Source organism: Moschus berezovskii, chromosome 11 (assembly GCF_049115385.1).
Source record: "Moschus berezovskii isolate FMDL1 chromosome 11, NW_MosBer_1.0, whole genome shotgun sequence".
NCBI lineage: Eukaryota > Metazoa > Chordata > Mammalia > Artiodactyla > Moschidae > Moschus > Moschus berezovskii.
This window is the reverse complement of record NC_142470.1, coordinates 108599462-108625010: the sequence shown is the minus strand read 5'-3', so window position 1 is coordinate 108625010 and position 25549 is coordinate 108599462. Positions and strand designations below refer to the sequence as shown.

Sequence of the window (25549 nt, the reverse complement as noted above, 5' to 3'; positions counted from 1 at the left end):
ATCAAACCTGTGTCTTCTACACTGGCAGGTGGATTCTTTGCCATCGAGCCACACCAGGGAAGCCCCAGTGCTCTGTCTTTTAACAAGCCTCCAAGTTATTCCAGTATATGCTAAAGTTTGAGAACCACTGCTATGGATTAGAGATTTAAGAAGTGAACCAGCAAATTATAGAGAGTGGACCTAATTCAAACAAACAAACAAAAAAAAGTGATGAGCCACTCAAAAACATGAGCGATGACTAAATATTTAAAGGTGTTATAGAATTATTGCTGATTTTTTAGATTGGACTGTTGTCCAGGTCATGTTTTTTTAAGTTCTTATGGTTATACATAAGAACATTTAGATATACATGCTGAAATATTTACTGATGAAATGTGAAGTACAGGATCTACTTCAAAATTGTCATGGCATGGGGTGGGAGCAGAGATGAAACAAGATTGTCTGTGAGACTATTGTTGAAGCTGCTGATTTGGACATGGAGTTCATTCTATTATCTGTACTTTCATCTATGTTTGCAACAGTGTCTAATAAAAAGTTTTAGAAGCCCCCTGCCAAATAATATGAAACTATATTACATGAAAAGCACTGCAAAAGCACCTGTTGTTAGGTTAATCACTCAGTCATGTCCAACTCTTTGTGACCCCATGGACTGTAGCCCACCACACTCCTCTGTCCATAGAATTTCCCAGGCAAGAATACTGGAGTGGATTGCCATTTCCTTCTCCAGGGGGACCATCCCCACCCAGGGATCGAACCCAGGTCTCCTACATTGCAGGCAGATTCTTTGCCATCTGAGCCACAAGGGAAGCCTCCTAGCTATTCTGACCTAGGACAGATTGGAGCAATGAATGGGCAATGGAGAAATTGCTTTCCATAGGGGAAAGTTGAGAGAGGTGAAGAACAGGATGTCACCCAGGGTGAAAGGTCCAGGCATAATCCACAAGATGGTGGGTTCAGGCAGGCATTACTGGGTAGGCGCTGGGGCTCAGCATGGCATTGCATAAATGGGAAGCAGGTTTGATGATGGTGGATTGTGATGACAGAAAGTTTTGGCTTAGATTTGGCCTGTGTCATCATCCTGCACAAATTCGGGAAGGCATCTGCTCTGTAGCCCCCAAATCACTCCTTACCTGCTGGGAGGTGAGAAGCTTGTCCTTTGGCACCCTTGTCCTGCCCCCCAACAAGAAGGAAGGTCCACACACCCGTCACATTGCACTTTCAGGAGCATGGCCACCCGTTGGTCCCTCCCACCTGGCGTTCTCCTAGGGATCGGGCGACAGGTAGGCTTCTGACCCATCACAGCACTATTTGGAGACACAAGGCCATGGATGATATTTTCTTTTTTTTTTTTGTAATCTTTTTATTTTTTGGCCACATGGCATATGGAATCTTACTTCCCCAACCAGGGATTGAACATGTACTCCCTGCATTGGAAGTGTGGAGCCTTAACTACTGGACCACCAGAGAAGTACTCTTTTGTTTTTCTCCTGGAATGATAGGGGTTTTTTTTTTTTTTGAACTTTTTATTTTGTATTGGGGTGTAGCCAATTAACAATGTTGTGATAGTTTCAGGTGATCAGCGAAGGGACTCAGCCATACGTATACCTATATTCATTCTCCCCTAAGCCCCCTCCCACCTGGATGACAGTTTTAATAATGACCTGTAACAACACAGGGAAGCAGATTTGCAGGCCCTAAGTTCTGCTGCTGGAGAAATCACAGCTGATCCCAGAAGAGCCAGAAGGAATTCTTGGCTGTGTTTCAGTCCATGACGTAATACAAAGAGAGGTGTCCTAGGGACCACCTTGGCGTAGGGCTTGATCACTAGACTGGCAATACACTCCCTCAGGCACCACCTCACACCAAGGGCAATACAAAGAATTTTTCAGTAGGACATCTGGGATGAAATCTCACCTGGATGAACGTGACTTCCCGATGACTCAGTTAGCATCTAAGTTGTCTTTTGAACTGTCACCACCCCCCCCAACTCCTAGCACCAGAGACAGTGTTCGAGACTCAGTCACTGGAGGGTGTCACCACTGGGCTCCTCCATCAGGAGTAGAAGGCCCTGGAATCAATGGTTATGTGTGCTCACTTGTGTCCAACTCTGTGACCCCATGGACTGTCGACCACCATTCTCCTCTGTCCATGATATTCTCCAGGTGAGAATACTGGCCGGGGGAGGGGCGGGTTGCCATTTCCTTCTCCAGGGGATCTCCCCAACCTAAGGATGGAACCTGTGTCTCTTTGGTCTCCTGCACTGGCTGGCAGATGTTTTCCCAGCTGAGCAACCGGGGAAGCCGGGACCCAATGGCGACTCGAGCGTTTTCTTAAACTTTCCATGGGCAGATGTTGCCTTACCAGTCTCCCACATAGCCAAGCCAAATTCCTATTGATGGAGCAATCCTACATCACCTCTGTGTTTCCTTTCTCATTTGTTTATCCCAGTTTATTCCAGCCTAGACAGGAGAGGACCAGGTACCCCTTCCTGGGAAGAACTGGGTTAGCTCATGGTCAGGGAGAGGCCAGATGGGCAGAGACAAGCAACAGACTTTATTTTTTCAGTTATCATACCAGGTTATGTTTTGAGATATGGTTTCTCGAAAGGGAATTCATTCAGGCAGAATCTGCACATAAACTCTGGCTCCTTGGTCCAGAAGAATCTGCGTGGGGGTCCAGCCCTGCCGTGGCTCTCTGGTGAGAAGGCCAGCCGCGTGACGCAAAGGGAAGTGCAGACAGAAGAACGGGCCGAGTCGCGGCAGGAGCCCGCCCCCCACGCCACACGCACAGGGGCATGATGCACCCTCAGCGCGCCCGGAACCCCTGCAATAACGAGGCCTGACGCTAACGATACAGAGGCTGGGCCACCATCTCAGACATAGGCCACAAGCTCCTCCCTCCCCAGCTAGTTCAAACTGGTAACGCCATTCGTGCAGCATTTCGACAAGCTGCCCGTTCCCCTGTTAAAAAGAAAACAAAGATTTGAGAAAGTGCATCATCTAATGGGAGGCCTTAAAGCAGAAAAACATATGACACAATAGTCTGGGCTTTGGGTTTGCACTTCAGCATCATGGGACAGCGCGCGGTGCTGCCCTGGGAGCCACGGGACAGGCAGGTCTGGAGAGAGGTCTGCTGCGGCCCATGCCTACAGCTACATTTCTGCGGAAGAGAAAAGAGCCCAGGCTGCTGCACCCGGACCCCAGAACCGCCTCAGAAGTCATAAGGGGACACAAAGATGGTGACCTTGGACACGTGGCTGGCCTGGAAAGAGCGGTCCAGGTATTCGGACATGTCAACGTCCACCTCCAGCGTCTGAGGCCCCTCCAAGGTCTGGACCAGAATCAGCTCCCCAGTCTGGCGGTCTGAGCGCTGCATCACGAAGTGGCCGCGGCTGTTCCCACCCACGATCCCGAAGCGCAGGCTGTTGGGCCCCGGCCGACCGGGGGCTGAGGCTGTGGCCATGCGGAAGAGTGTGATGGGCGTCTTCAGGTTGGAGGGCAGAGACAGGTAGTGGAAGGAGATTGTCTTGGGCATGTGGCGGCAGGGCCTGCTGTCCATGGGGCAGGGGTTCCGTTCACACTGGCTGGAACAGAGAGGCAAAACGTAGGGGACACTCAGCCTTGGGAGAAGTCAGCAGGGGTTGCTCTGACTAGGCTGGTCTGTCCCACTTGCCTTCCTAAAGAGGCACTGGAGTGACCCCTCCAGCCATGTGTTCCTTGACACGGGCACTCCAGAACCACAGGTCAGGGAGCATGGTTGGTGTCAGGCCAAGTAAAGGTACTTCCCATGACCCACCTGTCCATGTATGTCTGGGTGTGCATGTATGTTTATATATGCTATTACTACCATTTACATACTATGCTATTACTACTAGTATATGCTATTACTACTATATTATGCTATTACTACTGTTTCCGACTCTCTGCAACCCTCTGGAATGTGCAGCCCACCAGGCTTCTCTGTCTATGGAATTCTCCAGGCCAGAACTGGAGTGGGTTGCCGTTCCCTTCTCCAGGGGATCTTCCCAACCCAGGGATCGAACCCAGATCTCCTGCATTGCAGGCGGATTCTTTACCACCTGAGCCACCAGGGAAGCCCTTTTTCTTTCACCGTTTCTGTAGAAAAATAAAGCCGGGGAAGGTTCAATGATGTTGGTGCTAGCATTCAAACCAGGTGCCCCTTCTAATATGCTGAGACCCCAGCAGTTAGCTGGTGACATCCTAGAGTGTGGTTCTCCACATGTGGTGAGCTTACTAAACACCCAGTATTCTTTCTTTCTTTTTGACGGTTTCCCATGGCTTAAGGGATCTTAGCTCCCCAACCAGGGATTGAACCTGGGCCACAGCAGGGAAAGCACTGAATCCAAACTGCTGAACCAACAGGGAATTCCCCCAGTGTTCATTCTTAAGCAGGACACTCTGCCTTCCTTAGGTATGTGGAGTCAAGGTCCTGTGAAAGTGCTTTGATAGTTTTTGGGTTTTTTTCTCTGTTCACCTCATTCAGTGCAAGCGTGAGTGCTAAGTTGATTCAGTTCTGTCTGACTCTTTGCGACCCCAGGGACTGTAGCCTGTTAGGCTCCTCTGTCCATGGAATTCTCCAGGCAAGAATACTGGAGTGGGTTGCCATGCCCTCCTCCAGGGGATCTTCCTGACTCAGGGATCGAACCCACGTCTCTTAAGTCTCCTGCACTGGCAGGCGGTTCTTCACTACTAGCACCACCAAGATGCAAGAGACAGATGTAATTTAGCAATTCTGGTGGCTCAGACCATCCCTGTTAAGGAGGTCAAACAGCACTTCTGGCTGTTCATCGGGGAGATCTGCCAAGGCCGGACATACAGGTCCCTCCGTCCCTTCACGATGTGACACTGCAGGAAGAACCTGGTGTCTTCACTCTCGGTGAATAACTGCCACCAACTTTCTTGCCACTTCTAACCTGCTGTAGCCCCCACAGCTATTCAAGGAGCTGCTTCACTGGGTCAACACATTCTAAAGACAATGCTAAGGCTCTTGTGATCTCTCTCTCAGAGAAAATATGTGTCATTTGTGATAGTTGCAGTTATTCTCCTTAAAAGCCTGTCTTCACTTTTTGAAGAAAAAAAAAAAGTCTGTGAGGGGCTGAGTTACTAGAAATCAAAACTCCTAGTAGCAGCAGAAAAGAAGAGTGATATAATGCAAAGTGTACAGGTACCCTGTGAACACAGGAAGTGATCCTCTTCCGAATCTTTGTACAGTACATACCTCCTCGCAGCCTCACCACTGCCCTCTTCCTCCTAGTGGCCTCCCTGTCCTCAGGGGAGCGCTCAGGAACATCATTCCTACTACCCAGGGCAGCAGCACATTCAATGCAAACCTGAAGAGGACACCGACGGAAGCTCCGAGAAGCCAGACACAGCACTGTCCTCTCATCAGACATACTTGTACCTTCTCCCGAGAACATCTAGGAAGAATGCAGCCCACCCCTGGGGAGGCCTGGGTGAAGGGTGAATGCACTCAGCTGAGGGTGGCCCTAGTCATACTCACAACGGAGATGTCTTCACGTAGCTCACATTGCCGCTGCCCTCGGGGCACTCTGGGCTGACGCACTGGAAACCTCCACCCGTGTTGATGCACACGGTCCCCCGGGGGCACACAGGCTGTGGGCTCACACATTCATCAACATCTGAAATACCAGGTGAGGGCAGGGCGCGGGTAAATGGAGCTTGGGATGAACATACGCACGATACTCTATATACAACAGACAACTAGTAAGAGCCTACTGTGAAGCACAGGGACCTCTACTCAGTACTCAGTCATGCTCCACATGGGAAAAGAATCTAAAAAAGAGCAGCTCTTCAATCACCAAGTCGTTTCTCTTTGTGACCCACAGGACTGCAGCACGCCAGGCTTCCCTGTTCTTCACTATCTCCCTGAGTTTGCTCAAACTCATGTCCATTGATTCAGTGATGCCATCCAACCATCTCATCCTTTGTCACCCCCTTCTCCTCCTGCCCTCAGTCTTTCCCAGCTTCAGGGTCTTTTCCAACGAGTCAGTTCTTCGTATCCGGTGGCCAAAGTATTGGAGCTTCAGCTTCAGCATCAGTCCTTCCAATGAATATTCAGGGTTGGTTTCCTTTAGGGTGGACTGATTTGATCTCCTTCCAGTCCAAGGGACTCTTAAGTGTCTTCTCTAACACCACAGTTGGAAAGCATCAAATTTTTGGCACTCAGCCTTCTTCATGGTCCTACTTTCACATGTGTACATGACAACTGGAAAAACCATAGCTTTGATTATCCGAACCTTTGTCTGCAAAGTGATGTCTCTGCTTTTTAATATACTGTCTAGGTTTGTCATAGCTTTTCTTTCAAGAAGCAAGCATCTTTTAATTTCATGGCTGCGGTCACCATCCGCAGTGATTTTGAAGTCCTAGAAAATAAATGTGCCATTGTTTCCCCTTTTTCTCCTTCTATTTGCCATAAAGTGATGGGACAGGAGGCCGTGATCCCAGTTTTTTGGATATTGCATTTTAAGTCAGCTTTTATACAACATGTATATATGTATAACTTTGCTGTACAGTAGAAACTAACACAACATTGTAAAGCAACTAAACTCCAAAAAAATAAAAATCCATGGGTGTAAAAAAAGAAGAAATAGTGGGCACCCAATGAGGAAGATCTCCGGCCACCCGTCCATCACTGATGGGCCCACATGAACGGCACCAGCAGGCACTGCAAAAGGTGCTGCACATGCAGTGAACTTTCCAAAATGTGCAACGCTGATTCTTCTAACTGGAAGCCCTGTCGCTCTTAACTATTAGAAATCCGGGTCTGCTAGCAGTCCTGGGGAGCTCTCCTCCCCAGGATCCCATCCGCCCCCTCTGGACATGACAGGTTACAGAGGTGCTGGAGGGCACGAATGAGTGTCACTGGTCACAACACTTCTCTCGACCTGCCTCCCCCTCAGCCAGTGAGACCCGGAGTCTGCCCTCCGCGGCTAATATCGTGCCCTTTCTATGTTCTCTGCTCCTGGCCTGGAGGCTAGGCTTCTTTTCAAACCCCACACAATCCTACAGGGGCCTTTGTGAATACTCGTAGGATAGAAGGAAAGGGGGATAGGTGATGGACAGATGATGCATGATGGATGGGTGGACGATGGCTATGACTATCTGGATGCCTTCTTCCTCTAGTCCCAGGTTACCCTCTGCTCTGAGCCCGGCCACGGGCCCGCGAGGACGTCACTGGGCAGCTCCCTGTCGGCTTGGATGGCACGTCCGCAGAGGAGCCCTCTGCCCTCCCCTCCCCCCACAGTAGTTCCGAGCCACAGTCTGGGACCACCTTCCTCCGCCGCCGCCTCACTCACCCTCACAGCTCTTCCCATCGGCCAGAGTCCGGTATCCACCGGGGCAGACACAGCGGTAGGAGCCGGGCGTGTTCTCGCAGGCGTGCATGCAGAGCCGGGGGCGCCCCTCCTGTCCATAGAGCTCGCATTCGTTCACATCTGGGGACAGAAGTGCCCAGCATGACTCCAGGAGCCACCAGTGGGCGGCCACCAGCCGTGACCCAGGATGGCTGCTGTGTCACCATCGCGGGCAGCTGTGGCTACCGGGCGGGGTCTGCAGGGGCCGCCAAGGCGGATGCCCCGCAGGGGACTCAGAAGAGAAGCGGGAGTGCTCCCCGTTCTCCCAAGCCAAGGACCTGGAGGGCCGCAGGGAGGAGGTGAGGGAGCTGATACGGGGACCCTGGGCTGCTCCTCTAAGGCTAATGACTACTGGGCAGACCCAGCGAGGCTGCCAAGTCCAACCTGGCAAGTACCTTGCTCCCCAGGGAGCAAAGCGTGGGGCGGCGGACCCAGATTTCCGCCCTGGTTCCCCGCCCCGCCTTAATCCTTCTCATCTTAGAGAACGGGTGTAAGACGGCTTCTGTGGCTGTAAAATGGGGCCGTTGGCAACAACTAGGCAACTCTTAGGTTGGAATCGCTGGTTTGAGTCGTTCTCAGATGGAAGTCTGATAATCAGGATGAGGTTTGCAAAAGTGGGCCAGTCAGTAAGACTAAGCAGAGAGGGGCCCAGAGAATGAGCCCAAGCCCCTGCACAGCTCTGGGGAGAGGGACGGGGTATGGTGAGGGGCTGTCATTCCAGCTCCACCCTGCCACCTGCCTTGCAATCCTAGCCGGGAGGGAGGGGCACTTCTACACGAGTGCGCATGAATAGGGGTAGACCGGGGACCCCTGGATGCTTTCTCTAGTCTGGTTTTCTTAGAACCGCTCCCGAGGTCTCCGCGCTAGCTGTGTCCTAGCATCCATCAGGTCCACACCTACTTACCTAAGCAGCAAGGTGCGGGGCTTTCTGAGACCACGCCCAGGAAGCCGCCCGCCCATTCGCACCTACACCTGGGCGCGGGCGCACCCCCCGGGAGGGCGGCGGGTGGGAGCCCCTCTCCCCACGACCCCCTCGTCCGCTCCCCCGGTCGAGCCCGCGCCTACCCTGGCAGACGCTGGCGGCGGCGGCGCCGCTCAGGTGGAATCCGGCTTCGCAGCTGCAGTGCTGCGTCCGCTCCACCTGCGCGCATCGCGGCGCGCGGCTGAAGGCGGCGTCCCCTGCCTCGCTGCCCTCGGGGGCGGCTGCGGGGAGAAGACATCCTCAGGGCCGGGCCTGGCGCACCGGGGCCTGACCTTGGGGGAGGCCCGAGATCGGGGCGCGGCCCCTTCTCAGAGCTTACTCTGGAGTAGGGAGAGGAAAGACACGGAATTAACCGAAACTCAGCCGGTGATCCAGCGCCCACCCCAAAGGGGCGGAAGACAAGGGGACGCGCCCGAAAGGAATGATGCACGAAAAGCAGGCGACACGACTGCACGCAGAGGACCACAGTGAGGTGAAATCCGCGTTCCACTTTCAAAGGCTTAAAGCACCAGGACCCTAGCAGTGATCACTGGAGTTTACAACTGTGCAGTTTCTCGAAATAATGCCACTTGCAGCCACATGAATGGACCTAGAGATTGTCATTCTGATCGAAATCAAAGACAGATATCATATGATATCACTTATTTGTGGAATCTAAAACCAATGGTACAAATGAACCTATTTACAAAACAGAAATAGAGTCACAGCTGTAGAAAAGAAACTTATGCTTACCAAGGGGTAAGGACGGGAGGGATAAATTGGGAGACTGGGATTGACTATACACCCTACACTACTATATATAGTAGTGTATATGTATGAATATATATATATATATGTTTCCCTGGTGGCTCAGTGGCAAAGAATCCACCTGCCAATGCAAGAGACGTGGGTTCAATCCCAAGGTCAGGAAAACCCCCTGGAGAAGGAAACGGTAACCCACTCCAGTATTCTCGCCTGGAGAATTCCATAGACAGAGGAGCCTGGCAGGCTACAGTCCATGGGGTCACAAAAGAGTTGGACATGACTGAGTGACTAAGCAATAACAGCAACAACTATATATAATATATTGGGTTCCCCTGGTGGCTCAGATGGTAAAGTGTCTGCCTGCAGTGCAGGAGACCCAAGCTCAATCCCTGGGTTGGGAAGATCCCCTGGAGAAGGAAACGGCAACCCACTCCAGTATTTTTGCCTGGAAAATCCCATGGACGGAGGAGCCTGGTGGACTATAGTCCATGGGGTTGCAAAGAGTCAGACACCACTGAGCAAACATGTCAATCCATATATATATTTTAGAAAAGAATCTAAAAAAGAGTGGATATATGTATATGTATAACTGATTCACTTTGCTGTATAGCAGAAACTAAATCAACTATACCGCAATGAAAAATAATTTTTTTTACAGAGGATATAAATATTTATTACCATCAAAGTGTTTGCATAAAAAGAACAATAATAAAGATGAAAATGCCTCCTATTTCTTCTACAAAGTAGTACATTACAAGCTTGCTGCATCTTTTTTTTAAATTTATTTATTTTAATTGGAGGCTAATTACTTTACATTATTGTATTGGTTTTGCCAAACACTGACATTTTAAAATACTTAAAAAAAAATCTATGGTGAGACTTTCCTGGCAGTCCAGTGGTTAAGACTGTACTTCACATGCAGAGGGTGCAGGTTTGGAACCATGCTGCATAGCATGGCTAAAAAGTAAAAATTCAAAAAATAAAAAATCTACATAGCTTAAGACACTACCTTTTTATCTGGGTTCTTTTTTTGTAATTTTAAAATATTTTCCTGAAGTGTCGAAGGTTTTTGTTTGTTTCAACCAAGATTATAATTCAGTAAAAAAAAAAAAAAAGTGTTAATTTTTGAAAGCTTTCAAAGGATTTCAGACTCTCCATGGTTACAGGGATTGGTGATAGATGTTATCTGATGCACAAGAGGACACTTAGTCATCCCACTGGAGTCATCAAATTCATCCAGACAGAGAACAGAATGATTGATGGGGAGATGGGAAGAAGTTGCTTCATGGACATAGAGTTTCAATTCTGCAAGGTATTAATGCCACTGAACCACACACTTAAAGTGGTAGATTTTGTTATGTATATTTTACAATGTGAACAAAAACGGTGAATGTGTTTTGCTTTGTTTTTAAAGTAATCAAAGAGAGGCTCCCCCTGGGAGCCAGAAAGACAGGGGCAGAGCTGATGAGAAGGAAGGCTGTAGGCTGGGGGACCAGGTGAGCCAAAAGCCCGGGCTGTGCTGGGCTGTTGTTCACATTGCTCACGGGGATCCTGCAAGACATAAACTAGCTTCAGATGCGCCTGCTCATTCCCTCCTTCCACTTCCTTGCAGAGATTCCTGTCATGGGGATAATTTCTATATTAACTGTGCCCTGGACCTGAGGATCCAGGAGCCTGGGGATCTGTGCCCTAGAGCCTGAAGGTTCCAATAGTGGATGCCCAGACAGGTGGAGCTTAGATCCAGTGTTCAGGATAGCACAGTTGGATTGAAATGTAGCTATTTCTTTTTCCTTCCTGGTACTAAGTAGGAGGAGGAGTGGGGCTGTTTCCATGTAGGGCAACTCCAGGGACAGGCACTGTCAGGGGACCTCAGGCTCTCAGGGGACCTCAGGGGACCCAGGAGGGTGACTCAGCTGAACGGAATCAAGACACATTAAGCAGCAAATCTCTGGGGACAAAACTTAAACTGGACCTTGAGCTGGGTCCAATGGAAAGATATCAAGTACTGACAAAGCTTGTTCTCTGCTAACCACCAATTCCTTCCCCTATACTGAGATTTTACTCAGAAGACAACCACACAGACACCCCAGGCTTTTCTGGCAAAGGAACAGGACATCTTTAGGGTCTGACTTTCTTATATGAGAAATGTTTGCTCAGGGAATCCCCTGGTGGTCCAGTGGTTAGGACTCAGCTTTCACTGCCGAGGGCATGGGTTCAATTCAATCCTTGGTCGGGGAATTAAGATCCTACAAGCTACACATGGGGGAAGCCAAAAATAAAAAGATGGTTGCAGCATAGCATGGCACTGCCCCCCATCTCCCATAGACTCCTTATCATCAGATTTTCTTGGCACCTGCAAAAACAGCCACGACTGAGTGACTTTCACTGCAAAAACAGCCACCATGTGGCACCTAGACCTCTGGCTGCAGAAATGCTGGGACTCAAATGTGGATCATAACCTCATCACCAGTTGAACGTCTAGTTTACCCAGCTCTGAAAATGCTGTATCAGTAACTATGAATTTTGCAGGGAATATTTGCAGGAGAAGCTGTTCTGCTGAAGTGGAGAGGAAAGTCAACCACGTCAAGGTGGCAGCAAGGAAGCTTCTCAGGCCAAGTTCCAAATCTGGAGGGTTTTAGGGTGGGACTCAGTCCTTCCACTTGCATCTTCTTCCATGTGTGTGTGCTCAGTCATCTCTGACTCTTTGCAACTCCATGGACTGTAGCCCGCCAGGCTCTTCTGTCCATGGAATTCTCCAGGCGAGAACACTGGAGTGGGTTGTCATTTCCTACTCCAGGGCCCCTTCCAACCCAGGGATTGAACCCACTTCTCCTGCACTGGCGGGTAGATTCTCTACCACTGAGCCACCTGGGAAGGATCAAAACTCTGGTTCCACAAAAGAACTAAGCGCCATCCCAAATAACTATCTCAGGGAACCAGAGGGATCTATGATGTAAGCCAGAGAGAACATCCTACTGGTCTGCCTTTGGTGTCCCGTGACTAGGATCCTCCCTTCTTGATAACAAACTGTCCTCCCTGGCCCCATAGCTGCTACGTACCAGTCTGGGCCTGATGCTGACAGCGGCTCCCAGTCCTTCCGGGAGGACAAATGCATTTGTACTGGTTGACACCTTCCACACACGTGCCACCATTCTGACAAGGCTGGCTGGAGCATTCACTGATATCTAGGAAAACAAATTTCAAATATAAGCATGAGTTCTCATTCTAAAATGAAACACAAAGGTGGGGTCACTTTCTTTTCATGACAGGATGACTCCAGCTTGTGACCACTCCCCACCCTGCTCTGTCCTTGCCTTGGCCCCTTCCAGCAAGAGCAAGAGCTGGGAGGGAGCCAGTGGGGCTTAGATGTAGCCCACCATGCATGCAACAAGCCACTGACCCTGGCACACACTGTGCCCACCTGGAGCTCTGCCTGCGAGAATTGCCCATCTTTCAGCCCAGTTCCACCCAGAGGCACCGCTTTCTAATTTGCAGTGTAGACGCTGCAGCTGGGCAGAAGGAACCAACGTTGTCCTGGGCCCACACTGCCTTTAAGTAGAGTTTACTGCCTCTCAACTCTGCCCCTATCAGCCAGTGCCCAGGTAGAACCCTCTTTGAATAGGAGCTCAATTCAAGGGGCTATAAGAGCAAGAGATGGCCCATAAGAATGGTCAGAGATGGAGAAAAATAACTCTTTCCAAACCACCCTGTGGGAATAGGGAGGAGTTAACCTTGACCCTTAATTTTCCCTTTTCCTGAGAAGGAAAAGGTTCCTTGTTTACACATACAACAGTTCTGTGGAGAACGTGTGAGAGTGAAAGTGAAACTCGCTCAGTCGTGTCCAGCTCTTTGCGACCCCATGGGCCATATAGTCCCTGGCATTCTCCAGGCCAGAACACTGGAGTGGGTAGCCTTTCCCTTCTCCAGCAGATCTTCCCGACCCAGGAAGAGAACCAGGGTCTCCTGCATTGCAGGTGGATTCTTTACCAACTGAGCTATTGGAGAGATATATTAAATATGTTCAACAATTTAATAGGTCTAGTGAATTCCCTGGCAGTCCAGTGGTTAAGATTCTGTGCTTTCACTGCTGAGGGTCCAGGTTCAATTCCTGATTAGGAAACTAAGATCCTGCAAGCCTCATGGAGCAGTCATAAAATGAATATGTAATAAGTTTAATAGACTTTAATAGATTTTTCTCTGTGTAGTAGATTATGGGTAATTTTTCTTTGTTTACTGACAATTATTTTGTTGTTGTTCAGTCAATAAGTCACGTCCAACTCTTTGCAACCCCACAGACTGCAGAATTCCAGGCTTCCATGTCCTTCACTATCTCCCAGAGTTTGCTCAGACTCATGTCCTTTGAGTTGGTGATGCCATCCAACCATCTCGTTCTCTGTCACCCCCTTCTCCTCCTTTCCCAGCATCAGGGTCTTTTCCAATGAGTTGGCTCTTCCCACCAGGTTGCCAAAGAATTGGAGTTTCAGCATCAGTCCTTCCAATGAATATTCAGGGTTGATTTCCTTAGGATTGACTGGTTTGAGCTCCTTGCTGTCCAAGGGACTCTCAAGAGTCTTCTCCAGCACCACAGTTCAAAAGCATTTTTTTAAACAACCTTCCATTTTTCCACAGTGAACATTTCTAAATTTTCTAATGAGGAGACAATGATTTTAAACCCTCAGGCCACATCCGCTTGCTATGAGTTCCTTAAGCCCAGTTTCAGGGCACGGGCCATTTCCACCAAGAGGAGTGATTTGTCAGTTCATTGACCTGACCACAGCATCTTGGGAAAGAAATTGGAAGCACTTCCTTGTTGGCCTCAGAGCATCCTTTCCTGCTGTGTCTATCAGGGGGCAGAAAAAGGTGCTTTGCTCCTGATGAGAACAGCAGCCTTCCTGTGGGTGGGTTGGCAGGAACTCTGGCTTCCCTCAGCCTCCTTGTAATTGGGAAGTTATGCAGACAATTACATGGATTCTGTTCATTGTGAAAGGACCCAGACCATCCGAAATGCTGCTTCTCCCTGGGGAAGGAGCCCTTCCAATTTCTCAGAAACTCAGCCTGGGGAGGGAACCTCAGCTTCCTGCCCCCCGCCCACACGTTCTCTCTGCCGATAACCGGTTTTCAGGAATGTGTCTGAAACAACACAAATGCCCCAGAGCATGGAATTCCTGTTCCTGCCATCTTGCTCCCCAGCATAGTCTGAAAGTGGGCTGGTCACTAGGCTGAGAGCCAAAGAGTGTGAACCTGAGCTTGTTTCAGTTTGGCTCTGTAGGGGGTGGGGACCAGCAGCAGTGTGTGTCCCCCGTAGGGCCTGCGGTGGGAGGCACTAAGCCTGGCTGTACTTGGCTGGTGTGGGTGTGGATAGGGTGCAGTGGGATGGAGTTGTTGACGGGATAGAGGAATGAAGAGATGCCCCATGACCCTGCATGCTAGCACCTGTCTGGATCTTGTCGCCCAGGATTTTCATTTCTTAGATGGGCTCCATTCAGACTCTCATTTCTTATCTTGATCCACTGTCAGGCATTCCATGGCCCAATGCCCAGTTCTGGCACACTCTCTGTGTCCTGACTGAAGTACAGCTGTCATCACATTCAAGTCTGTCCAAGCTGTGGCATTTAGTTTAGTGCATGGTGACTTCAGAACTGTTAAGAGGGCCGACCTAAATAGACATTTCTCTGAAGAAGACACAGATGACCTACAGGAAAGTGAAAAGATGTGTGACATCACCAGTTATTAGAGAAACGCAAATCAAAACTACAGTGAGGGACCACCTCACACAGGTCAGAGTGGCCATCATCAAGAAGTCTACAAATAGCAAATGCTGGAGAGGGTGTGGAGAAAAGGGAACCCTCCTACACCACTGGTAGGAAGGTAAGCTAGTTCAGTCACTATGGAGATTCTTAAAAAAACTAAAAATAGAACTACCATATGATCCAACAAACCCACTCCTGGGAATATATCCAGAAAAGATGCAAACTCTAAATCAAAAAGATACATACACCCGTGTTCACAGTGGCACTCTGCTGCTGCTACTGCTAAGTCGCCTCAGTCGTGTCCAACTCTGCGCGACCCTATAGACGGCAGCCCGCCAGGCTCCCCCATCCCTGGGATTCTCCAGGCAAGAACACTGGAGTGGGTTGCCATTTCCTTCTCCAGTGCATGAAAGTGAAAAGTGAAAGTGAAGTCGCTCAGTCGCGTCTGACTCTTCGCAACCCCATGGACTGCAGCCCACAAGGCTCCTTCGCCCATGGGATTTTCCAGGCAAAAGTACTGGAGTGGGTTGCCATTACCTTCTCCGAGTGGCACTCTAGCATCCACCAACAGACAAATGGATAAAGAAGATGTGGTACATGTATACAGTGGAATATTATTCAACTCTAAAGAAGAATGAAACATGGCCAGTTGCAGCAACGTGGATGGACCTAGAGATTATCACACTAAATAAAGCCAGACAGAGAAAAACACCATATGATATCACTTACATGTGGAATCTAACAAAATAATACAGATCAACTCATTTACAAAACAGACACAGGCTCACAGACATAGAAAACAAAATTATGGTTACTAAAGGGGAAAGGAGGGATAAATTAGGAGCATGGGATTAACAGATACTAGTTAGTATATAGGGCTTCCCTGGTGGCTTAGACGGTAAAGAATCCGCCTGCAGTGCAGGTGACCTGGGTTCAATCCCTGGGTCAGGAAGATTCCCTGGAGAAGGGAATGGCAATCCACCCCAGTCTTGCCTGGAGGATCCCATGGACAGAGGAGCCTGGAGGGCTGCAGTCCAGTTAGTGTATATAAAATAGACAGACAACAAGGTCCTACAGTATAGCACAGGGAACTCTAGTCAATATCTTATTATAATCTATAACAGAAAATAATCTGAAAGCTTTCAGATTCCAAATCACTTTGCTGCACATCTGAAACTAAAACACTATTATAAATCAACCATCCTTCAATTTGTAAACAGGAGGACACTAGCAGAGGCTGTGGAGAGGCTGGCAAGCCAAAAGCATGGATTATGATTCTCTTTTAATCTGTTTACTGAGCACTTGCTATTTTCCCAGAACTGAGCAAAATGTTCCACATGCATGATCTGATTTTTTGTTTCCTGTGTTTTGTCATCTTGCTTCAACTTTTCCATTTCTTTAATCACCTCATTTCTAAGGCTTTCTGATTTTTGTGTATGCTGTCCTTTCATCATTTTTATATTTTTAACTTCTTTCCATTTGTCCGGAAGTACTAGGTCACAGTTTTCATCTTTTGTATGGGCATGTCTTTCTGGGATTTCTTCATTGACTGTGGAGGGTTTACTTTGTTTTCTTATAATAATTTGGACAGGATTTGGCAAGAGTCCTTTTCTGTTACTCATATTTAGGGGAAATAAGTTTTCCCATATAGCTTTTCTAACTTTCTGACTATTCATTGAAAGGACTGATGCTGAAGCTGAAGCTCCAATATTTTGGCCACCTGATGCAAAGAGCCAACTTACTGGGAAAGACTCTGATGCTAGGAAAGACTGAGGGCAGGAGGAGAAGGGGAAGACAGAGGATGAGATGGTTGATTGGCATCACTGACTCAATGGACATGAGTTTGAGCAAGCTCAGGGAGATAGTAAAGGATAAGGAAGCCTGGTGTGCTGCAGTCCATGGGGTTGCAAGGAGTTGGACATGACTTAGCAACTGAACAACAACAACTTCCTGACAGTCTCTCCCGTTAGTTGTTTTTAAAGACAGCTCATGCCTTCTCCACTCTGCCCTGTCCTCTCCTCTTTCACTTTTATCTGGACCATCTCTTTCATTTGCACCAACTTTCCTTGTTGGAATTAATTGGATTCTCCACCCATTAGAGAATGGACCTTTAAAGGTCTTGGGAAGTTCGAGAGATCCTTGGGGCCAGACTGTTCCAGCCACTGAAACTTCCTGTTGCAAAGATAAACCCCATATCCGAGGCAACTGACCCAGAAATGCCAGTACTGATCCATATCCCAATACAATTATTGGATTTTCAAGAAAAAGAAAAAACATTCTTTGGGCATCCTTATGATAGCAATAACAGTTAAAATAGGAGATGTGGAAGGATATATTTAAGATATTCAGGAAAAGAAAATGTGAGACAGGTATTCTATGTCCAACTGAACAGTCATTGTAGGTAATGCTGCATATGTTTTGAAAGTGTAAGAGCTCAGGAACTGCCCTGTGAGTTCCTCTTGAGAAGTCTACTGGACAGAGGTCAGGGTGAGGAGGGAGGTGATGCTCACCAACGCTCAGCATCACAAAAAGAGAGACGACGGACCACAGGGACTTCCTGGCAGAAGTGTGTGCTGCCGTCCTGCCCAAACGATAGAAAAATCTCACTGGAATCTGATCAAGCCTCTGGAGTAAGCTACCAGTTTATAAGAAATACAGAGACCAAAAACTTACAAACTTCCAGTCGTAAGTACTAGGCATGTTATGTACAATGTGAAGGTGATGTTTAAGACTGCTATGTAGTATATTTGAAAGTTGTTAAGCGACTAAATCCCAAGGGAAAAAAACCTTTTTTTTTTGTATTTGTATGAGATGATGCACATTAACTGAACTTACTGTGGTCATCTTTTCAGAGTATATGAAAATCAAGTCATTATTAAACACCTTAAACTTATACAGTGCTATATGTCATTTTATTTCAGTGAAATTGGACCCCCCAAAAAGAGAAATGCAGATCATGTTAAATAATCCCACAGGGATGCAGAGAGCAAAATCAAGGTTGTGGGAGGCTTCCCTGGTGGTCCAGTGGTTAAGAATCCACCTGTCAATGCAGGGGACACGGGCTTGATCCTTGTCTGGGAAGATCCTACCTAGAGCCCATGCTCTGCAACAAGAGAAGCCGCCGCAATGAGAAGCCTGCTCCCTGCAACTAGAGAAGGTCTGAGTGCACCCACGAAGACCCAATGCAACTAAAAAGTAAATAAATAATTTTTAAAAATTCAAGGTTGTGGGAAACAACCCATTTTCTTCAACAGGTAAACTTCAAAGGAATGGCAGACAGAGAGGAGAAGCAGCCTTCTTCAACACGACTATGGATTAAAAAGGTGGAGGACACACAGCAACCAACTGTGATGTACAGAACGTACGTGCGCCCTGGCTCAAAGTGCTAAAACAAGAGAGGCAACTGCAGAAGTGTTCCCCCTGACTAGAGGCTTTAAGATGTTACAGGATTTGCTGTCTTGATAATTACTGGACTATAAGTACATGACGACCATTAAACTATTCTTTCTACTTTCGTGTATTTGAATTTTTCCATAATGGAAAATGCATTAAGATTGCTTGTCTTAATGAATGGATAAAGAAGATATGATATATGGTATATATACATGCTGTGCTGTGCTAAGCTGCTCCAAATTGTGTCTGACTCTTTGTGACTCTATGGACTGTAGCCCGCCAGGTTCCTCTGTCCATGGCATTCTCCAGGGAAGAATACTGGAATGGGTTGCCGTGCCCTCCTCCAGGGGATCTTCCTGACCCAGGGATCGAACTTGAGTCTCCTGCGTCTCCTGCATTGGCAAGTGGGTTCTTTACCACTAGCGCCAGCCACCTGGGAAGCCCATATATATATGATATACGTATACACACATATACAATGGAATACTGAAAGTAAGTGAAAAGTGTGTGTGTGTATATATATACAACGAAATGTTGTGTGTGTGTGTTCAGTTCAGTTCATTCATTCAGTTGTGTCCGACTCTTTGCAACCCCATGAACCACAGGATGCCAGGCCTCCCTGTCCATTATCAACTCCCGGAGTTTACCCAAACCCATGTCCATTGAGTCGGTGATGCCATCCAACCATCTCCTCCTCTGTTGTCTCCTTCTCCTCCTGCCCTCAATCTTTCCCAGCATCAGGGTCTTTTCAAATGAGTCAGTCCTTCTAATGAACACCCAGGACTGGTCTCCTTTAGGATGGACTGGTTGGATCTCCTTGCAGTCCAAGGGACTTTCAAGAGTCTTCTCCAACACCACAGTTCAAAAGCATCAATTCTTCAGCTCTCACCTTTCTTTATAGTCCAACTCTTACATCCATACATGACCACTGGAAAAACCATAGCCTTGACTAGATGGACCTTTGTTGGCAAAGTAATGTCTCTACTTTTTAATATGCTGTCCAGGTTGGTCAAAACTTTCCTTCCAAGGAGTCTTTTAATTTCATTGCTGCAGTCACCATCTACAGTGATTTTGGAGCCCAAAACATAAAGTCAGCTACTGTTTCCCCATCTGTTTGCCATGAACTGATGGGACTGGATGCCATGATCTTAGTTTTCTGAATACTGAGCTTTTCTGAATATTAGCTTAACTAAAAAGTTAAGCCAATTTTTTCACTCTCCTCTTTCACTTTCATCAAGAGAATTTTTATTCCTCTTCACTTTCTGCCATAAGGGTGGTGTCATCTGCATATCTGAGGTTATTGATATTTCTCCCAGCAATCTTGATTCCAGCTTGTGCTTCCTCCAGCCCAGCGTTTCTTGTGATGTACTCTGCATAGAAGTTAAATAAGCAGGATGACAATATACAGCCTTGACGTACTCCTTTTCCTATTAGGAATCAGTCTGTTGTTCCATGTCCAGTTCTAACTGTTGCTTCCTGACCTGCATACAGGTTTCTCAAGAGGCAGGTCAGGTGGTCTGGCATTCCCATCTCCTTTAGAATTTTCCACAGTTTATTGTGATCCACACAGTCAAAGGCTTTGGCATAGTCAATAAAGCAGAAATAGATGTTTTTCTGGAATGCTCTTGCTTTTTCAATGATCCAGTGGATGTTGGCAATTTGATCTCTGGCTCCTCTTCCTTTTCTAAAACCAGCTTGAACATCTGGAAGTTCACGGTTCACGTACTGCTGAAGCCTGACTTGGAGAATTTTGAGCATTACTTTACTAACATGTGAGATGAGTACAATTGTGTGGTAGTTTGAGCATTCTTTGCCTTTCTTAGGAATTGGAATGAAAACTGACCTTTTCCAGTCCTGTGGCCACTGCTGAGTTTTCCAGATTTGTGCATGTATATATATATATATATTCTACTCAGATAAAAGTCAGAAGGAAATTGTTTTAAAATATAATCCCCCGTTCATTCATTCAATCATTTGATTCATTCAAACATTTGATAAATCAGCCAGCCAGTTGGTTTCACAGTAACCAAATATCAAGGAGCTACTCTATCAAAGGCAGCTCTTTCAGATGTTGTTCAAAGGTCTCTGAGGAAAGCCTCATGATCCAAAAGTAAGAGAAGCAAAGCTTTGCTCTATTCTGGCTTCAGGATAACCTTCCAGATGCCAAATCTGCTGTACCACCGCGATTTCTGCAGTCTCCCGTTGGTTTGCCTCTGCAGGCTCTGCCTGCCTCCTCCACCCTCTTTTGTCTGGGTTCTGAGCTACTTCTTTTCTCTCTCTGCCCTCTCCTCTGGGTGCTCTGATCACTGTCCTGGATTTAAGCACCACACAGGAGTGCTCAGTCGCTAAGTCGTGTCTGACTCTTGTGCGACCCCATAGGACTGTAATCCACCAGGCTCCCAGTCAATGGTATTTCCCAGGCAAGAATACAGGAGCGGGTTGCCATTTCCTTCTCCAGTGGTCTTCCTGGACCAGGGATTCAACCCACATCTCTTGCATCGGCCGGCGGATTCTTAACCATTGAGCCACCAGGGGAGCCCATTTAAGCACCATTGTCACGCTAATATAAAATTACTCCGAACTGCATCTCTGTGACCCTCCTTTGCCCTTGACTCCAGATTTGACATCCAACCGTTCACTTGGCTCTATTGGGAAAGGAAGTCTCTGGCCCCCCACTTGGCCTGGCACCTGCCTGCAACATGAGATGAAGCATTCCTAGGGCCTGTGCTGGGTTTACCACCTCATGTGGCCATATATTTCCCTTCTTCCTGCTCCACAAGTGCTGTTCAGTTCAGCTGAGGTTGTATGCTGATGGCTCTCAGGCTCACCTGAAACTCCAGTGTTTCAGATTCCTTGGTGAAGTGGGGAATCCTTCCACTGCACACAAGCAAGCTGCCCTGGGCAATCGCTGCTGAGAGACTTGCCCACCCTGGGGGATGGATGCCCTTGCACTATCCAGAAGCATGAGGACAGCGCTGCTTCATCCAGGGCCCAACCGCCTAGTATTTTCCTTGGTGACTCCAATATTAAGATGCAGTGGGCAGAGTGCTTAAAGCCTCCCTGGGACTGGTAACCAGGGCACGGTGCTGGGTGTGATGGTCCCGTGGGTTGAATGAATGGATCTCCACTGCAATGTCACACAGAAAATGGTATTCTGATCAAGGACCCACACACAGGTTTAAAAAAAAAAAACAATCCCCACCATTTACATCCCCCACAACAGGAAAAAGAAAGAAATAATGCCATTTGCAGCAACATGGATGCATCTGGAGATGGTCACACTGAAGTCAGCACACAAAGACAAATATTACATGATAAGACTTAAATGTGGCCTCTGCCTCAATATTGACAATACAAGTCAACTCACCTGCAAAACAGAAACCGACTCAGACGTCGAAAACAAAATTGTGGTTACCGGGGAGAGGTGGGGGTGTTGAATGAGCTTGGAATTAGCAGATACATACTACTAAATACAGGCGTCCCCAGTGGCTCGGTGGTACAGAACCATCTGCCAGTGCAGGAGGCGCAGGTTCGACCCCCGGGTCAAGAAGATCCCCCGGAGAAGGAAATGGCAACCCACTCTGGAATTCTTATCAGGGAAATCCCATGGACAGAGGAGCCTGGCAGGCTTCGTCCACGGGGTCGCAAAGAGTCGGGCACAACTCTAGAGACTAAACAAGAACAACAACTACTGTATATATATATATATATACAAAATAAACAACACAAATTTACTGTGTAGCACAGGGAACTCTATTCAGTGTCTTGTCATAACCTACAATGGAAAAGAATCTGAAGCTGTACATCTGAAACTAACATACTATTATAAATCAACTATAGTGAAATAAAAACAAGAACAACCAAAAATAAACCTACATTTGTCGCTGGGTCTTCATTGTCTCTGTCCATGGCGCCATACACCCTGTCACCCAAGATGGAGTCTGGGAACCTTGCCCTCTTTTCCTGCTCACATCCCTAGTGGGATAAGTTCCATGATGCTGTCTCCCAGTTCACTTTCAGTCTTCCCTGTCCCCTGTTCAATCTGGCCCCTGGAACTGCTAAGAGCCACCTCACTGGTTTCCCAGCATCCATCCCTTCTAGTCATCTCCAGTTCATGTCTACACAGCCACAGAGTGCCCATCCAATCAGTATAGCCCTCTTCTTAAACCTGGCTTATTTTCTCAGAACTACAGCCCCTACCACCCACCCAGTCCTCAGGACTATAAGAGCTGGCTCAGGAATCTCTCTACCCAGCCTCACTCGTTCTCAGCTCACACGTTGCTCCAGCAACAAGGTTCTATGTTTTACCTTGTCATTTCCTCAAACATGCCAAATTCTTCCCTTCCTAAGCCTTTGCACATGTTCCTCCCTCTTTCGGGAATGGCATCCTTCTCATGCCACCCACTAATGACCATCTTCACTTGGTTGAATCCTGCTCATCCTTTCAATCCCAGCATCACTGTCCCTGCCTCAGAGAGGCCCTTAACTGTCCTCACCCCATCAGTTCAGTTCAGTACAGTTCAGTCGCTCAGTCGTGTCCGACTCTTTGCGACCCCATGAATCACAGCACGCCAGGCCTCCCTGTCCATCACCAACTCCCGGAGTTCACTCAAACTCATGTCCATCGAGTCGGTGCTGCCATCCAGCCATCTCATTCTCTGTCGTCCCCGTCTCCTCCTACCCCCAATCACTCCCAGCATCAGAGTTTTTTCCAGTGAGTCAACCCATCGCATGAGGTGGCCAAAGTATTGGAGTTTCAGCTTTAGCATCAGTCCTTCCAATGAACACCCAGGATTGATCTCCTTTAGAATGGACTGGTTGGATCTCCTTGCAGTCCAAGGGACTCTCAAGAGTCTTCTCCAGCACCACAGTTCAAAAGCATCAATTCTTCGGCAATCAGCTTTCTTCAGAGTCCAACTCTCACATCCATACATGACCACAGGAAAAACCATAGCCTTGACTAGACGGACCTTGGTTGGCAAAGTAATGTCTCTGCTCTTTAATATGCTATCTAGGTTGGTCATAACTTTCCTTCCAAGGAGCAAGCGTCTTTTAATTTCATGGCTGCAATCAGTATCCGCAGTGATTTTGGAGCCCAAAAAAATAAAGTCTGACACTGTTTCCACTGTTTTACCATCTATTTCCCATGAAGTGATGGGACCAGATGCCATGATGTTTGTTTTATGAATGTTGAGCTTCAAGCCAACCTTTTCACTCTCCTCTTTCACTTTCATCAAGAGGCCTTTGAGTTCCTCTTCACTTTCTGCCATAAGGGTGGTATCATCTGCATATCTGAGGTTATTGATATTTCTCCCGGCAATCTTGATTCCAGCTTGTGCTTCTTCCAGCCCAGCGTTCCTCATGATATACTCTGCATATAAGTTAAATAAGCAGGGTGACAATATACAACCTTGACGTACTCCTTTTCCTATTTGGAACCAGTCTGTTGTTCCATGTCCAGTTCTGACTGTTGCTTCCTGACCTGCATACAGGTTTCTCAAGAGGCAGGTCAGGTGGTCTGGTATTCCCATCTCTTTCAGAATGTTCCACAGTTTATTGTGATCCACACAGTCAAAGGCCTTGGCATAGTCAATGAAGCAGAAATAGATCTTTTTCTGGAACTCTCTTGCCTTCTCCATAATCCAGAAGATGTTGGCAATTTGATCTCTGGTGCCTCTGCCTTTTCTAAAACCTGCTTGAACATCTGGAAGTTCACGGTTCACATATTGCTGAAGCCTATCTTGGAGAATTTTGAGCATGACTTTACTAGCGTGTGAGATGAGTGCAATTGTGTGGTAGTTTGAGCATTCTTTGGCATTGCCTTTCTTTGGGATTGGAATGAAGACTGACCTTTTCCAGTCCTGTGGCCATTGCTGAGTTTTCCAAATTTGCTGGCATATTGAGTGCAGCACTTTCACAGCATCATCTTTCAGGATTTGAAATAGCTCAATTGGAATTCCATCACCTCCACTAGCTTTGTTCATCGTGATGCTCTCTAAGGCCCACTTGACTTCACATTCCAAGATGTCTGGTTCCAGGTGAGTGATCATGCCATCATGATTATCTTCGTCGTGAAGAACTTCTTTGTACAGTTCTTCTGTGTATTCTTGCCACCTCTTCTTAATATCGTCTGCTTCTGTTAGGTCCATACCATTTCTGTCCTTTATCGAGCCCATCTTTGCATGAAATGTTCCCTTGATATCTCTAATTTTCTTGAAAAGATCTCTTGTTTTCCTATTCTGTTGTTTTCCTTTATTTCTTTGCATTGATCGCTGAGGAAGGCTTTCTTATCTCTCCTTGCTATTCTTTGGAACTCTGCATTCAGATGCTTATATCTTTCCTTTCCTCCTTTACTTTTCACTTCTCTTCTTTTCACAGCTATTTGTAAGGCCTCCTCAGACAGCCATTTTGCTTTTTTGCATTTCTTTTCCATGGGGATGGTCTTGGTCCCTGTCTCCTGTACAATGTCACGAACCTCCGTCCAGAGTTCATCAGGCACTCTATCAACACCTGGAGTAACAGGCAAATTTGGCCTTGGAGCATGAAATGAAGCAGGGCAAAGGCTAATAGAGTTTTGCCAAGAGAACGCACTGGTCATAGCAAACACCCTCTTCCAACAACACAAGAGAAGACTCTACACATGGACATCACCAGATGGTCAACACTGAAATCAGTTTGATTATATTCTTTGCAGCCAAAGATGGAGAAGCTCTATACAGTTATCAAAAACAAGACCAGGAGCTGACTGTGGCTCAGATCATGAACTCCTTATTGCCAAATTCAGACTTAAATTGAAGAAAGTAGGGAAAACCACTAGACCATTCAGATATGACCTAAATCAAATCCCTTATGATTACACAGTGGAAGAAATAGATTTAAGGGTCTAGATCTGATAGATAGAGTGCCTGATGAACTCTGGTCCTCACCCCATCAGTTCAGTTCAGTTCAGTCACTCAGTCGTGTCCGATTCTCCACGACCCCATGAATTACAGCACGCCAGGCCTCCCTGTCCATCACCAACTCCCGGAGTTCACTCAAACTCATGTCCACAGAGTCGGTGATGCCATCCAGCCATCTCATTCTCCGTCGTCCCCTTCTCCTCCCGCCCCCAACCTTTCCCAGCATCAGAGTCTTTCCAGTGAGTCAACTCGTCGCATGAGGTGGCCAAAGTATTGCAGTTTCAGCTTTAGCATCAGTCCCTCCAATGAACATCCAGGATTGATCTCCTTTAGAATGGACTGGTTGGATCTCCTTGCAGTATAAGGGACTCTCAAGAGTCTTCTCCAA

At 47.4% G+C, this 25549-nt stretch overlaps 1 protein-coding gene across 4 annotated transcripts in view; it reads right to left on the bottom strand.

Annotated features, from left to right (window-relative positions):
- Positions 1-2532: 2532 nt before the first annotated feature.
- Positions 2533-25549, bottom strand: part of FBLN7 (fibulin 7) — a 64014-nt gene continuing 40997 nt past the window's right edge. For 2 of the 4 annotated variants that reach the window (XM_055400679.2, XM_055400680.2), the window contains exons 4-8: positions 12179-12304; positions 8459-8596; positions 7337-7474; positions 5521-5659; positions 2533-3583 (exon numbers count right to left, since the gene is read on the bottom strand). In XM_055400679.2, the coding sequence (XP_055256654.2) occupies positions 3211-3583; positions 5521-5659; positions 7337-7474; positions 8459-8596; positions 12179-12304 (914 nt within the window). In that variant the 3' untranslated portion in view covers positions 2533-3210. The remainder of the gene's footprint in view (positions 3584-5520; positions 5660-7336; positions 7475-8458; positions 8597-12178; positions 12305-25549) is intronic. The other 2 variants (XM_055400681.2, XM_055400682.2) reach the window with 1 other exon arrangement.